Raw genomic sequence first — 16,896 nt, 5'->3', positions numbered from 1 at the left:
AATAGCGAATAATTTACCCACTGAAACTTTTAAACTTTATATTCAGTGTCATTATCTAGCACTTTTCTAGGATGTTCGAACCCATATTCATCCCAAAGAAAATGTTTGCAAGACAGAGCTCAAGGGCGGATTGTTGGTCTCATGGTACGCAATGGCAGAGGTTTGGGTTCAACAGTCAGGACTGCAACCTGGCTTTCTGCCCTTGGAATGGGAAAACATGGTATTGGGGAGGAGTATTTGAAAAATACCTGGAGGATGAAAGAGGGAAGTCATAAAATATTCTCTGAAATGAAAGCAGGTGTAGATTCTGTCCAGAATTTTGAAGATCAGTGCACAACTGAAATACTCTTTAAAGTCCACTCCTATTTAGGAGCCTATCTCAACATATCCTTGTCTGTTTTTTATTTCGTTATATACCAAATGAGTGTAATTTTTAAAGAACGGAAAATATCTGGATAATGCTGGTTTTAACAAAGATGTATCTGCATTTATGGATGAGTGCAAAAATTCCCTTACCAATTTATTTGTTCACTAGCATGAATAGTTTTCAGCTTGAGTTCAGACTTTACTTGCTTTGATGAAAATCTGAACGTTTGATTTGAGATTAGCTCAAGAGTCTCATTTCTCCTTGTTGAAATTGTTTAGATTGCTGCTTTAAATCCATTAGCACAGGCTCTTTGTTCGTTCTGAAGTAGTTACGGTTTCCTTGAGGAAACAGCATCTCAAAATGGTCCTCATCACATTTTCTGATCACGTTTGAACAACAGGAGAGAAAGAGTAATTCTTTGCTGTGTTTCATGAGGAAACTCGTTATTTATACACGATGAAACTATGCTGAATAAGAGATGCGTATTTTTCAGTGTTTGCAGGGTATGGAGAACATGAGATACCAATGTGTTAGCAGCGTAATCTTTTTTTCTTTTTCTTTCTTTACACAAACCAGTGCTCAGTGAATCAGAAACAATTTACTGAACGCTTAGAAGATGTGTATGTGTACTTGGGTTCCAGTTGTTTTCCTGAAAAGCATCTTGGCTTTTAGTACCAAAATGGGTTTGCAGGAAATGTTTTTGATCTTTCTGAAGGGTAGAAAGTCCTGTGGAGGTGGCTTTAAAGAGCTCACCATTTAAATGCTAGAGGTTTACCCATGAATGAATTTTCCTGCATGCATTTCTGATAGATTACTGAGCTTTTTTAGTAGAGGTGAGTATTATAAAGGAGCTATTATGTTCTGAATTTTACTTGCAGTTCATCAGTCTGTGGTGGTTCTTGTGCTCCTGTTCTTTTCTACTCGTTATTCCCTGCTTTTCCACTTCTCGTATCAAAGAACCGTTATATTTTTCTGTTGTCACCTCTTGTCAGTTAGACTTCTTACAGTTTTTTGCATTTGCAGAAGTTTTTAATATGTCTTTCCATAATAACAGATCACCTGGCTTTGGCAGCCCAATCGATGGATGAAACTGCTAACCTGAGGAATAAATTTCAGTAATCTGCCGGTTAGGCAACTGGAAGGTAACACAAATACTTCTGTTCAATTCTGCAGACCCCCGCCAGTGAGTGAAAGTGCACCGAAAGGAACCGTGGTCACAGTTGTTACAGCGGCCGCCTTGAACCAGACAATCGTATATTCGATTGTTTCGGGAAACGAAGAGGGTAAGTACTAATATTTCAGCCTTAGTGGTTCTGCTGAGCCTAGTGTGTGCATCAGAAGTCTTCAGGAAATAGGGCTTAGAAATAAAGCTGCTGAGGTGAAATCCCACCTCACGTGTATGAACAGGAGGGTCTGCCATTATTCAGCCTTTAGAGATCAGCTAAAGATCAGATCGGTTAGCAGAATTACACTGAAAATAAAAATACATTGAAATTTTCCCTGATGTGAAAATTCACAGCGGTGCCACATGGTGTGAATCCATGGCATCCTGGAATAAGAATATAAATAGCTTTGATGGAGTTGCACTTCTTGCTTAGATATCTGTTTTAAGGCATTATAGACTTTGTCATGCTGTAGCCACAAGTATTAGATTAGAGCCTGATATTTGAACGAAACATCATTCCTCCATTTGCATCCTTCTTGGGTACTCTCCGTGATCCACCTTGAAACCTCTAACCCAAATGACGCTAAATTATTTGGAGGGCAGTATAATAATTCCCCATCCCATCCTCCTTTTCGTGAGACAGGGCTGTTTGTCTTGTCTGCTCTTGCCAACGTGTCCTCAAGTTGGTTATTGCCCTACCAGGTCAGCACAGCTTCAAAGAGGAGTTCCCTGGGCTTTTAGAGGCCAGAGGGAGGGATGGGAAACAAATTTCTGAAGATGGTGTAGGAGAATAGTGTCATCACCAAAATAGAAGCATTTGGGCATTAAAAAAAAAGTGTTTATGCATCTTAGAAAGTTAATTCTGTTTTTGCTGGATTTCAGGTGTGTTTGCTATTAACAACAGAACAGGCGTGATCTCAGTTAAAAAGTCTCTGGATTATGAAAGCGTGAAAAGTTACGAGCTTCGAGTTCAAGCGGACTCCTTACAAGTGGTACGATCCAATCTGCGTGTCCCTTCCAAAAGTGAGTTTAAAAACACTTATTTTTAAATCTCCTTTTAATACACATACGTGTTGTTATTTTTTGAAGCTATGGATAACTGCGCTGTAGCTAGTGACCTTGTGTTGTTACCAGACATACAAAGGCGATGATGGCGCGTGAGCAGCAGAGAGTGGATTTGTGGAGCTCTGTGCTTGCCTTCCATACATGGATCAGTCTTGAGCTAAACCCTCGCAAATCATGTCGATATTGCACAGTTGTAGGTCTCACTGAAACACCCAAAAGGCGTGTTTGTATATAAACAGAGAGTTGATGACACAAATTGAACATTTTCAGTGTAATTAGGGGGTTTTGTGATGGAATGTCGCAGTCACTTTTTCATGAACACATTGCACAGCCCAAATACGGCCTTCCTCCCTGCTGGGCTGGGAAGTGTTGGGACAACACGGAGAGGAATGGGGAACAGATGCACAGCGAGGGTGAGAGGAAGAAAAAGACTCCTTCAGCAGCCCTGAAGGTCTACGTGGAGTTTATTGCAACCCTGACTTGAGAGCAAACTGGAGGCAAGGGCCTGCTCTGACAGAGACAAGAACATTCTTTGCAGCATCTCAAGGCAGGAAGGAATTTATTTACAGGATCACAGAGTTGTCTAGGTTGGAGGGGACCTTTCAGATCATCGGGTCCAACTATCAACCTAACACTGACAAAACCACCACTAACCCGTGTCCCTCAGCACCACGTCTACCCGTCCTTTAAATACCTCATGGGATGGCGACTCCACCACTTCCCTGGGCAGCCTGTTCCAATTCTTGATAACCCTTTTTAAAAATAAAAATGTTTCCTAATATCTAATCTGAACTTCCCCTGAGGGGGGGAATGTCTTTGTCTCATTGTAAGCGTTTTCTTTTTCCCTTTAATTCTTTTCCTAATAAAAGTAATTTGAAGGGTCTTTGGATGGTTTTTATCATCCTCTCTGTAAGGAAAAGGTCTGGGTGTCACTCTGAGTCCTGTCCCATCCTCTAACACTTCCTATTTAAGCCACAGTTGGGCCCTAGTGAAAAAGAAACCCAAATCTTGTACCAAAAAGTATTTTGCTACACATTTTTACACGGACTGTGTTTGTTGTCTCAGCTTTTTTTCCCTGTGTTTTTGGTCTCTGTGAGTCCCAGTTTTTTGCTGCTGTAGCTGAGGAGCATCATGGATGCAATGAAAATAAGCCCAGGGCGGTGGACTGTTGCACTGAGAAAAGGGCAGCGAGGAATTGAACGTTTGTTTAAAGGCTATAAAAATACTACCTTCTTTCATTTCAAATTGAATATAAGATAGTTTCAAGCCATTTGATCTGCAGTCACAGTAATTCCAGTATGAGCTGTGGGCCAGATCTCTTGCAGGTGGCTGGAGCTTTTTTCTCCTCCGCACTTCCACCAGTGTTAATTGTAGAGCAAATTTGGAAAAAAACCAGGCTCATTCTGACCAAAACCAGCCCATGATCTAATAGTTTGAGGGGAAAACCTCAGCCTCTTTCATTTATAAATGCCTGCCCAAGAGATGCTGCTGCACCATCTCATTGTGTTTGCCCTTGTGTGAGCTGAGGCCTCCCCAGGAGGCCAGGCTTTGGCTACCTGCTGTTTATTGGTGTGTGTGTATCATTCACTCAATAAAGGACCTCACGTTGGTACTTGGAGTACAAATGGAGGTCAAATTTACTTCAGACTTCAGTTTTATGCAGATAACCAGTATTTAGTTACCTGTCAGTCAAGGGAGACGGGTCGGGGGAGATACCATCCACAAAATGCCAGTACCAGATTGTTCCTAAACGTCCATGAGATTTGGGCATTTGTCAAAGTGTATACATAATAAAACCTTCTTACAATTTTTGGGAGCCGCCAGTAATATAACGAGTGATTTTGGTTTATATTAAAGCGTTACTGGCAGTATGATGCTGTAGGGGTTGTGCTGCCCCGGATTTTGGGTTGATCTCTGTTCCCAGGGAGGGCTGCATGGCAAGCCAGGGGCAAAACAATTTCCATCTGTCACTAATATTAGACTGTCACCTTTCCACCTGCCCTCAGTAAGAGAGAATTCTGTGGCCGGGCGCAGAGAGCACTGAGCAAATTAGGACTCGGAGCCTGGCGTGATCCCCATTGTCTCCCTTGCTGCAGGGAGAAGGGAGCTGTGTCAGCTTTCTTGCTTCTCCTCCTCATTCTGGGCTCTTTAGCTGGCACGTTGGCAGGCAGAGAGAAAAAGTGCCACCACCCTGTTATTGTCAATGCTGACAGAGTTGTTCTGTGACAGACAGAGCCTTTCCCACACTGCAGGTTGTGATCCACAGAGTGAATAGTCTGAGAGTGACAAAGGAAGGGCTGCCCTTAACTAACTGGGCTGATTCTGCTGTCCTCCTTCTATAATTAGTCTTTTAATTATTGTTCTGATGCATACAATAATAGCCATGGATATTAGGGAACACATCTCCAGTTTATTTCAGTGCCAGTTTAAAGCATTAATGTATTGTATATACAGTAGACATCAAAATTCAGATTTTTCAGGATAGTAATTTAAACGGGACGTAAGTCTGTTTCTTCTGTGTAAAGATACTGCTGTAGAACCTGCTTGTGATACTGAAATTGGTACTTCATGAAAATTTGCTTACCGATTTTTAAACTTTTTAAAGATACTAGACTTGATGGGCTTAAGTATTTGGGAGCATGCCATAAAATTGGGGGATTGACTATAGCCTGAGACATTGTGCGGGGGGTGGCACTTAAAATACATTCATCGGGCTTTCCAGTACTACCCATGTAACCAGCAGAAGATTTTTGGAAATTGTGCGTGTATTATCATGGATATTTCTTCTCTTTAAGAAAGAACTGAGCATGTGTGTGGTGTAACATGTAGGGATTATTCAGTGGTCGGAAGCTGAATTGTATTAAAAGCCATGTAAGATGCTGTCACAGCCACCATTGATGATGTATCTGGGGAGGGAGTGAAAGAGCGAGCTAGTGCCAGTTGACTGCACTTCTTTGTGTCTGGGAGAGGTCCAGGTAAGGTTCGGTTCTGTATGACGCGGCCAGGCCATACACAGCGAGGAGATGAGGCCGTTGTGTAGCGTACAGCCTGTTTCAGGTCCTTCTCTGGCATGGATGAGCAGACGAGGGAGTCGGCAGGTTCCACCGCTCAGGGAAGCAGTGGCTTCTCTGTCCCTCTTCCTTGCAGTCTGCGCTAGACCAGTTCTTCCAACTGGGCAGCAGTTTTAAAAAGGTGATGGCCGAATTATTTTATTCAGGGCTACTTGATAATGACTGGAGTTTGAATTTGGTCTGATTGAAAGGAAGACACGCACTTACTGTATGTGTTTGGATATCCACGTGTGTATTAGGGTTTGAATATGCACTATGCTGGATGGATAGCTGAAGAATTTGGTAGATGTATATTTTTTAAGTACTTTACAAGTATCTGGCTAACTAAATCCCTTATGTCTCTATAATGGAAATCTCTTGACCTCTAGGTTTGATTCGTACATTTGTGAGATGTATGTCTTTCCATTTTCGCGACACCTTTTTCTTTCTTGATGAGTTTTAATCAGGTTAAATACTACTTCAGAGTTTTGGGGCACTGAATTGATGAACTACAGTGGAAGGAGACGAGACAGAATTAATGCACCACTGTGGACTTGGGTGACATTGAAATGATGACCCACTTTGGAGAGAGGTGACTTCGAATGCGCTTCTCTAGAATTATGTGACATTGAATTAATACACTGCTCTGACATTCAATGGCAATGAATTGCTGCCAGTTCCGATGTAAGATACCACTGAATCGGTGAACCGTTCTGGAATTTGTTGGCAGCGAATTGATGACCCACTCTGAAGCTGCAATGATGAGCCCTGCTGGAGCTAAATAACGCAGCACTGACGAACTGCTCAGCCACAAAACAGCGCTGAATTTTACAAAACTCAGAAACTAGGTACCAAATTGTTTTTAACCATGTGGTATTATAGAAGATAATGATATACAAGTCGGAGTTTGAGTTTTCATCTGTGCAGTGGAAATGTGGATGATACTGCATTAAGTGTAACTAAGGTTGTCATTCAGTGATAGTGCCAACTGATAGCCTAGTAATAGCTGAATAAATAAATGAGGAGAGAAAGTAAATCGAGGTGTCCTCTCGAGTATAAGAACGTAAAATTGGTGACTTAAATTGGGTTTTTTAAATGTCATGCTATATCATGCGAAATCACGCTCTTACTTTCAGTGAAATCAAACTCCTTAAATGAGTTACTTTAACTGAAGCTTTATAATATGAAGTTGCAGTGCATTTTTACTTCTTTTGAAGGGAAGAAGAGTTAGGTTTTCTCATGATAGTGAATTTAAAAGGTTGGAATTATGGCTTGAAGAATCATCAGCTGGTGATGCTGAGCCCTGAAAGACCTTCAGTGTTAATGGACTTCTCCATTTCAGTTGAATTTAACAGCCTGTTGTTTTTTTAATGTTGGCTCTTTGCTTCTTAGATTGTCTAGCACAATAGACCATAGTCTAGTAGTCGGTAAATCAGATTAGGGTTGTGATTATTAGCCTCCAGCTAGAAGCTTTCAGTTCTCCATCAATGGATTAGATGAAAAAAAAGAAAAACTGATACATAAGGGGAACATCCCAAAACTGTGGGTTTTGGGATGTGTTCTGCAGTTGGAAGGTGCTGCTCTGTGATCTATCACAGAGCCAGCAGCTCCATCCTCCCAAAAGAGCTGTGAATTAGTGAGCTGAAGGGAATGTATCAGTACAATTAATCATTTACTAAACCAGAAGTAATCCTTGAACACGAACAGGAGGAACATCATCTTTTGCCTCATTTGAACGCTGTCAGCTGTTCACAGAGTTTTCATCAGCATCTCACCGTCCTGCAGTTTGATGCCCAGGGAAATGCAGTCAGAGGAATAACCTTGTTGTGGGAAGGAAGAAAGGGACAGGAGGCAGCAGCGGGGTTTACGGGAAACCAGAGACAGCAGCGAAAAGGAAGGGCTGACAAATGCAGTAAGAGCAAGCAACGGAGCGGTATAGACAAGAAGGAGCAAAGAAAGGGTTTTACCACCAAAGTACGCATAGTCCCAGTTTAAAGAATCAAAGCATTAGTGGGCATCTGGGCATCCATGCCAGACAGATGAAACATGGACCCTGGTGGTAGACACCAGGGCTTCCCACTTGGATCTGGAAAGAAAGGTGTATTTACAAGAGAGCCAGAATATGTTTGCTTTTCAACACCACGGACAGAAGGGCCCCCCAAATTCCTTTGACTATGGAAGTGGAGGATTCCGTATAGTGTTTTCAGGTGTTCACAGTTTCCAGCAGCTGAAAAAAGCCTATCTTCTCATTCCCCGACTCCCTACGTGTGACCCTTCCAGCCTGTCACTGCGCTCTTGCGCACTGAATCACTGCCGACAGCAGTTGTCATTTGCTCTTGAGTTCCCATTGGTGTCCGCGCAAAGCTTCACCCATCCTCTGTGCCGGCTCAGCCAGGTGACCTCCAGGCTCTTCGGGGTCTGTCTGCAAATGGACCCGGACGCAAAGAGATTGTTTAAAAATAAAACCTTTCAGGCAAAGGTGTTAGCAGTTGGCACAGTGCGGTGTGAAAGGTTTGTCTTCATTAGAAGTTACCTGTGTTAACAACTTCTTGCTCAGTGGGTTGTTGAGAGGGAGACTGGAGGGAGTATTTTTGACTGCAGGTTGCTCTACTGCAGATTTTGTCTCGTTTTGATTGTCTCTGAGACCGTCTGTGAGATGCCTGGGCCTCCCAAGTACATCGTGTTCTCGCGGCGGGGTGAAAGGGGGGGGGTTTCTTGTGTCATGGACTTGTAAATGCAGTGGAACTCTCCCCCACATCCCTGAGCTTGTCACCTGCATCTTTGTTACAAAAATTCTGGCATCACTCCTAGTCCTGCTGTCATCTCTCCTGCATCCTCTTTAATTTTTCTTACACTCTTGCTGACTTGATGGGCTCTAATTAAAGAGTAGGGAAAGGCAGAGCAGCAAGCACGGATCTCCCGTTCCTGGAGATGCAAGAATAATGACAGAACCATGTGGGGGCTTTGCTGCCTTTTAAGAGGAATCCAAAAGAAAGGAAAAGCACCGCAAACGATGAATTTGTTGTGTTTTGCAGTTGCGCTTGCCCTGTTTTGATAAACAGATTTCCTTTTCAGAGACTGCAAGTGCCCCCTCTGTGTCTGTGCCCAGCCTGGCAGCGGGGAGAGCTGAAACAAGCTGTCCCTCCAAACTCTTACGGGTGCTGCAGAATTCAGAGTAGCATGAATTTTTATTAAAAATCAACTTAGAATTAGAATTCAACGAGAAGGAGGTAAGGTATCTCAGTAGTGTTAGACCAGCTGAGGGGGGAATTCACTTCCACATTGTTTCATTTCAATCAGCTGTGCCTAAATATTATATTTGCTGCCAGGTGTGAATATGCGAGCTTGGTAGAGATTTTTTTTTTTTTTTTTTTTGGTATCGACAGATCTTTAAGCAAATATGCACCTTTCAATTTATTATTTACATGGTTTGTTCATTCAGTTAGAACTATTTTTTTGGCCTTTGACACAGCCCCAGTTAAGAAGTGGTGCAGACCAATTCCCCCGACACGTGCGGAGGCTCTGCCCTGAGGAGGGACATTTCTGTTATCGAATCGCTTCTTTAATCCTGGCTGTGAGGCTTTGCTGTGGGTTTTGGAGGGTCAAAGGAGAACAGTTCTGTCTCTCCTGTGGTGGTTTTTGGTTTCTAATCACAAAATAAACCTTTGGGAATCATAAAGCGAAAAGGGGTAAAACTAGTTTTGCCACCAAAATTCAGCAACTGCCCCACCCTAATTGGGAATAATAGTTTTACTGAGTCAAATATGAAAATGAATTCTGAATAATTACCCAAGTAGCCTTACATTTTTAGTTTCAAACATGTTGCAAAAGTTGGTGCTGTTGGTGTTTCATAAACTGCTGCCGTGCCCAGCCCCTGACTCCGGGAGATGTGGCATGGAGGCAACGCGCTGCAGAGCCTGAAGTGCTGCGGATCTGCCGCCTCCGCCACGTGGCTCAGGGGCAGGTCCTCTGGAAGCCACTGGGACCAACTGCAAATTTCTCTGGGCACCAAAGCAATGTATTTTAGAGACTGCATAAAATGTGAGCTCCCTTTCAATTAATTATTTGGGAGAAAAAGATGGTTTATATTCATTTAAATCGGAGCTGGGATCAGTGCTGCTCCAAATACATTGCTGTTTGTGTCTCGTCGAAGCTTCCTTTTGCACTGTTCTTGCTCAGCTGCGGCATATGAGCCTCTTCAGGCTTTATGGGCACATGCTGATTTAGATCAAAATGCCATTGAAAAATATTCGGTGCTGACTCCTATTTGGTTCTGCCAAATTTAGTAAGGCGAGATGGAGTGCAGCTGCAGTTCAGTTTGTTTTACCTGCCAAAGCACAAAGTCTGCTCGACAGACTTGTAAGACAGTAGTAAAGCAAAGTGCTGTTGAACCCTGTCGAATTATAATTCTCATTCCCAGTCTGATTAAAATGAACTTTTAAAAGAGAAAACTCTGCTGTTATCTACTGCAGAGCAAACAGCCCCTGCTTAAGCTGGATGTGGTTTTTCTCTGTTAAATTGACCGACGGATGAAGAGCAGCTGTATCAATGGCTGGTTCGGAGTATTACAGAAGTGCAGTATCATTGGTGAAAGCATAATGTAAAACAAATCTGGTAACACTGGAAGCGTAGTTGACACCATCTCAGTGTTCCAAAAGCATTGCTTTAGTTCAGCTTAATTTCGGAGTCTGGCAAGAAGCTACGGACTCACATGAATCGGGCACGTTATCAGCACGACTTAGGTAAGCAGCGATACTGGGAAAGAGTTTTCAACAAGCGTGTTTGGGAAGAACCTCTGGAAGTGCTGGTACACACCAATTCTGACCAGCTCCCTGGAGTTTTTGTTGTGGTTTTTGGTTTCTATGTTAGTCATTCATGATCTTTCAGACATTCCTCAGGTTTCCTTTAGAGCAGCTTTCAGGATGTTTTCACTCTCCTTAACTAAATCACAGAAGCTGCAAGGTCCAAATGCCTCATTTTCTGCTCTTGGGAATGATTGTTTATCTGGAGCAGTGCATGCAATGTGTTCGGTTCTGGGCAGCTCTGAAGATGACTTAGAAGCAACTGCAGTTCTGTATAGTGTATACACTGCAGCTCAGCTCAGGGGGGTCTAGACGAGCAGAGGCAAATGGGACACAGGAGATACTGCAGGAGATGGTGGTGCAGAAAATTCCTTTGTGGTGTGTTGTCTGGGGGGCTGACTGGACCTCCGTGGCTGTTGAACTAATCAGTGTTGAAAAATCCAGACAACACACGTGTTTTAGCAATAAAAATATGCAGTAAAACTAAAGAAGCTGTTTGTGTGTCAAATATTATCTGCATACCTTGTGTGCAGAGAAGCATTTCCATTACAGCTGGAGGAAGGCAGCTGTAGCACTCAGTCAATGTTCTTCTCTGCCCCTTTTGGCCACCTTGGCAGTCCTGTGCTGCTTGTCCAGGGAAAGACGCTTTCTTCTTTCACCTGCTCAGCTATTTAGGTAGCTCAGTCACAGTAATAAGAATTATACTTTGATGGCATGAGGTCTCACAAGAAGTACCACAGAAGAGTAAATTCTGGTTCTGGCTTCTGGAATCCATAAAAAAGAATGTAACTGGAGCTGGATTCCAGGTCTAGAATATCAAAGGAGCAAGGTTTTACATACGTGGGGGTACAAAATTTCACTTCTGGAAGGTGACTGTAAATATTGGTGTCCTTTGGTGTTCACTGTCCTACCTGCGGGATTATCAGTAACAGTGCGCATTATAGAGTGGATGCTGTTGCCTCCCTTCCGGCACCAGAAGAGAGGGCTAGAGCCACACACAAACAGTATTTAGAACAAGATTAACAAATCTGGAATGTGAAGGAAAAAAGAGTCTAGTGCTTGAGTCTGCACCAGCCTGTAAGAACATGCTGAGGCTGGGTGGCTTCCCAGTTGGGCAGGCAGTGGTGGTGCAGGGAGTGGGCAGGAGCACCGTACCCCGTGTCCCCTGGCGCCCCGCGGGCAGGGGATGGCTGGGTATCTGAGCCAAGCAGAGTGGCTGGGGACATCCCCACAGCAAAGGTTCTGGCACGACCTTCACAGGCGTGGCACGGTTTCTGGTGAGGGATTTCAATGTGCTCTTTAGGGTTTTCCAATGTGAGAGTCGGGCGACGGCTGTGCCGGGCTGGGAGTCACTTGCCATGGCCAGCAGTGGGCTGGAATGGGATGAAAAGCAGGCGGCAGTGAGGGGTTCACAGATGCCGCCTTCCCCTCCCTCCACCAGAAGGAATGAAATAGAAGCTGTGTGTAAAAATCAGGCACTAAGATAAAATGAAGGTATATGTTTAATTTAACGTTAGCGATGCTAGTGTTAGTATGCATATATGCACGCTATTTAATTTGCTTCATGCTTAACGCAATAACTTTCATTTCTCATTTTCAAAGCATTCAACCCTGGCTAAACAAATTGGCGTTTTGGCAGCTCGGAGAACTACCAGCAAATTAAACAAATGCCTTTCAGCAAATTGCAAAGCAAACTTTGTGCGAGGCTAAGCCACCTCACCAAAAACGGGCTTAAAATGAGGGAGATTGTGAGCACCATGCAAAAGATGTTTAATTTGCGTTAGAGAGAGCTAGTGCAGATTAGGAAAGGCCTAGTCCTACCAGCACCAAAGGTGATACAATTAGGATCTCCCCAGTTAGGATCTCTGGTGCCAGCCATTGATGGAACTGTTTATTAGCTCAGCAGGGCAAGGCCGCTTACCCACGGTGCCTGTAATCCTGCTTCAATCACCTTCTTCCCTAAAGGCTGCAGCTGTGGTGAAAAAGCCTCCCTGGGAAACTCATTTATCCCAACAGGGCTGCAGTTTCTAGCTGTAACTTGGTATTGCAGCCAGAAACGTTACGGATCGGGTTTAGCAAGAGAGAGATTTGACTATTCATAGGACCTCACCGTACCTCTTTGAAATTTTGCTTTGCTGTAAATAAATAATGTAGCCAAGGTAAGGAGCATTCTCTTAAAATGAACATAAGCAAACTAGAGATGATTACAAGTAGACCATTATGGCCATGTTGCACACATTTAGATGTTGGATTATGGCTTTTTCTTCACATCCATAAAAAGAGAGCTTGTCATGAAGTCGTTTTCCCATGAAGGAACAGCACCTACAAGTTGTTTATCAGATCTGCACAGATCAGTGGGGAAGGTGAATAATTGATTATTCCTCCGAGGAAGTGTAGTTCCCTTTTATTTTTTTCCTTTCTCTTTTTTTCTTCTCTCCATTCTCATACATTGGATGGCATTTTAAATGTTTTTCTCAGATTTCAGTTACCTTTATGAAATCCTCATTTGTTTCCCATCAGTTGGACCATCAGATATATAGAGTATCTTTGGTGGTGACTTTGGCAGTCTAAGAAATAGTCTGGGTTTTAATTTTTTTGTCCTCTAAAGATACAGCTACAAAGCTCTCCCTAAATGAGACTGCGTTTTGAAGCTACCTCGGATCAGCATGGCACCTGCACAACATCTAAATTACCCTGGCACTGAAACACATTGGGAAAACCAACTCTGAAATGAGGCAATTTATGATTTGAAAATGTGGTTTTAATGAACTGGATAGCATCATTTCCAGCAATCTTTCTGGATTATACAATTCCAAAAGAGACAAACAGATGTTGGTACCAATTACTGCACAGTTGAGTCTTTTTTGCACTAGGTCCGTAATTTTTGCTGGATGTTTTTTCCTTGCAGGAGAGAGATGTTCAAGGGGGTGGATCAGTAACTGTTTAATAAACCACAAATTAACAGCTGTATTGTGCTTGAAGAGGTATCAAACCTCTCAGGGGGGAGGTGACACTTCTTGAGTTCCCCTGGGCCAGGTTTGCCATGAAGACAGACTCGGGCATGCGCTGAGTTGCCGCAGTACGTTCGTTAGGTGTTGCAGCTGATTAGCACACGCGTGGTCAGACCCGTCACATCTTTGTGCTTTATGGCTCAGGCAGGGATAGAAAACGCTGTGTTGACCTGCAATGTGAACTACCAAATGTGAACTGTACCAATGTGAAGTGACCAAAATCTGACTTATTGAAGTACATTAGTTGCAGAATCACAGAATAGTAGAGGTTGGAAGGGTCCTCTGGAGATCATCTAGTCCAACCCCGTGCCAGAGCAGGGTCACCCAGAGCAGGTTGCACAGGAATGCGTCCAGGCGGGTTTGGAATGTCTCCAGAGACGGAGACTCCACCACCTCTCTGGGCAGCCTGTGCCAGGGCTCTGCCACCCTCAAAGGAAAGAAGCTCCTCCTCGTGTTTAGGTGGAACTTCCTATGCTCAAGTTTGTGCCCATTACCTCTTGTCCTGTCCCTGGGCACCACTGAAAAGAGCCTGGCCCCATCCTCCTGACACCCACCCTTTCAGTATTTATAAGCGTTGATAAGGTCCCCCCTCAGCTGTCTTTTTTCCAGACTGAAGAGACCCAAATCCCTCAGCCTTTCTTCATAAGAGAGATGTTCCAGTCCCCTCAGCAACTTGGTAGCTCTCTGCTGTCCCCTCTCCAGCAGCTCCCTGTCCTCCGTGAACCGGGGAGTCTTAACTTGTCTTTTCTTAGCCCTTTTTTTTTTTTTTTCTTAGTCTTGCTTGTGCTTTTCTATTTATTTGAAAAATTAGTTACAGGTCTTTTTGTATATTTTCCCCAAATATCTCACTTCCTAAAGAAAGCTGTGGCAGCTTTTTGCGTACAGGCACATTCACATCGTCCTTATAGCAAAGTGCAGGTGTGCAGCTAATGGGACTCATTTTCCATAAATATACAAGTTTCAGCTCAAGATTCGGATTTTTATTCAGAAAAAATGGTAAATGCAGAAACGATGAAGGTAGAGTGACAAAAAAGAATACATGAAATCTCTTTACTTCTTTCAAGTTCATGCTTCTCATACCAAATGTGCTATTATTTCTAACGCGTTTATTTTTACAGTGTTATCCGTTCACTTATTTTACATGATTCCTTTTGACTGTAAATGTTTGAACTCCAGTGGGTGTTAAAGATTTATTGCCAAATGTTCTATGTATACTTTTCATTTGCTCTTGTAGGCAATACAGCCAAGGTTTTTATTGAAGTAAAGGACGAAAATGACCACGTGCCTGTCTTCACCAAAAAAATGTACATTGGAGGAGTGTCTGAAGATGCCAAAATGTTTTCTTCTGTGCTTAAAGTTAAGGTAAGACTGAAATGTATTTTAAATCCCATTCACGTGCAGTGGGAAAATATTTACTCACTGGTTTGATTTTTCACAGGAGGTTACAAAATGGGTTTGTCCTAAAACTGCTTGAGCTCCTCAGACACGGGCAGTAATTTCCGTTTTCTGTCTTTTTATAACCGAGTATAGTGAGCACAGAAGGAGTAATTCTTCTCACAGAATCAGTGGTTGAGTATGAATATGCGTGTGATGGTTTGCATTCGTGTGTGTATGATGGACACGCGTCGCTCCAGTATTCCAGCAGTTACTGGTGCAAGGTTGATTTTGGGCTTAGAAGAGTTTTGCAGGTTTTATTTCTATTGAATTTATGAGCTGGTTTTTCATTTGAAGATGTGCAGCTATCATTTCAGAGACGTTAATATTTAGAGGATTCTTTTATGCTCAAAGTGAATTTTTACCTTAAATTCTTTCAGCTGCCTCTTGGGCAGCAGCCTGTTTATGCTTTAAAAAAAAACCAAACCAGTTTGTGTTTGAGGTCTGTGCACTGTGATGCAATTTGTGAGTGAAATTGACTACCCGTAGGTTTTGGGGGTTTTTAAAATAAAAAAAATTAAAAAAAAAAAAAGAAACCAGGAGAAAATTCAAGGAAATATAATATATAAAATGTATAGACAGAAAAATAGCTTAGAATGAAAGCTGTTTGTTTTCTGTAACACGCTTTGTGACGCAATCTTTTGTGCCAGAGACAGCTTGAGTTGCCAGGACTTTCCAAGTCAGCTTCTTTCCTCTGCCTGTGTTTTCTCCCCTCAGCAGGACTCCTGCAGCTTTTTTTCACCTCAGGTGTTAGCGGAATAGCTTGGAAGTTGCTGATTCTACCTTATGCGTGAAAGGGCACAGAAATACGACCTGCTAAGAGTTCTGCTCTGACCTTCTGATGTGTTTAGAGCACTGGGAATGAAATAGAGAATATCAGAGCTTATTAAAGTTGTCTGTTGCTTTTGTTTTATGGCAGTCCTTCCCAAACTAAGCCCAGAAATGGCAGAAAAGTGGGACGTGGTTAAGGACTGACTATGGGATAGAAGCCTCTGTAGATGAAATTGGTTTACTTTGTGCACTCCTCCAGAGTATTTGTTTTTTCTTTTTTTTGTTCTAAGACAGTGCTTATCGTAGGCAATTTTTTGTCCCCAGAGTGTCCATATTGGTCTGTTCTAGAAAGGCATACAGCAGCAGTCGGAGTAAACAGCAGGGAATTTACTGAAGAGAACTTGGAAAGGGAACATTACAGTGTCTGAATCTGCCCTCCACCAGTTCTTCCCAGCTTCCTCTGCAGGCAGGTAGGGACTGACTTGCCGAACGGGGCTGGTCAGCTTCAACCTCGAGGTGAAGACGGAGTCCGAGCTTTGTAAATGAAGCCAAAAGAAGTCCTCTAGCATGTGCAACGCCTGTGTTTACTTTGAAGATTTACTTGCACACGAATAACGAAATTACAAAGTGCATAATAAAGCAGCATTGTGTGCTGGAAGGAATGCATGCAGAAAATGAATCGCAAAATTTACTTTTATCACTTTGTTTTCATCCAGCGTCTATGTTGAAGTTTGAAGGTACACCAGATTTCTGCTCTATGCAAAATAGATGGTGACATATAACTGTATAATGGGCTTGAGTCGATGAAAAGGAAATTCTAGATGCACAAATGAAAGACATTGTGGTCGTGTCGCTGTTAGGGTGATCTGAGACCATGATTGAGCAGAGTTTTGAAGGCAGAAGTAGTATTTTCCTTAACGTCTCTTTTTCCAGACATTTTGCCAGTTATTGCTTCTGGCTACAAACCTTAAACTGAAGCTCTGGCACACTCAAAAATAGGAGATAAAAAATTGTGTCAGATCCATAAACTTTAGAAATGCTGAAGATACAGAACTGCACAAATATGCTGGAGTAGATAAAGAGTAGTGAATAGCAAAGTTACTTAGATCAAGGAGTGGTATGTGTGTGAAAGCAAATGAAACCTAAGACAGAAATGTAAAATTACATTTTGAGTGGATCATGCAAAACTTGAACAGACTGTGAAATCCCACCTGGTTTTCACAGAGGCATT

The 16,896-nt window shown here is 42.7% G+C and overlaps 1 protein-coding gene across 22 annotated transcripts in view; it reads left to right on the top strand.

Moving 5' to 3' along the window:
- Positions 1–16,896, top strand: part of PCDH15 (protocadherin related 15) — a 799,343-nt gene that overhangs the window by 717,041 nt on the left and 65,406 nt on the right. For all 22 annotated transcript variants that reach the window (XM_074589898.1, XM_074589897.1, XM_074589896.1 and 19 more), the window contains 3 exons: positions 1,541–1,650; positions 2,415–2,555; positions 14,695–14,822. In XM_074589898.1, the coding sequence (XP_074445999.1) occupies positions 1,541–1,650; positions 2,415–2,555; positions 14,695–14,822 (379 nt within the window). The remainder of the gene's footprint in view (positions 1–1,540; positions 1,651–2,414; positions 2,556–14,694; positions 14,823–16,896) is intronic.

This window comes from Larus michahellis, chromosome 6 (assembly GCF_964199755.1).
Source record: "Larus michahellis chromosome 6, bLarMic1.1, whole genome shotgun sequence".
In the NCBI taxonomy this organism is placed as follows: domain Eukaryota; kingdom Metazoa; phylum Chordata; class Aves; order Charadriiformes; family Laridae; genus Larus; species Larus michahellis.
The sequence above is the reverse complement of the archived record's forward strand: the minus strand, read 5'-3'. Positions and strand labels throughout refer to the sequence as shown.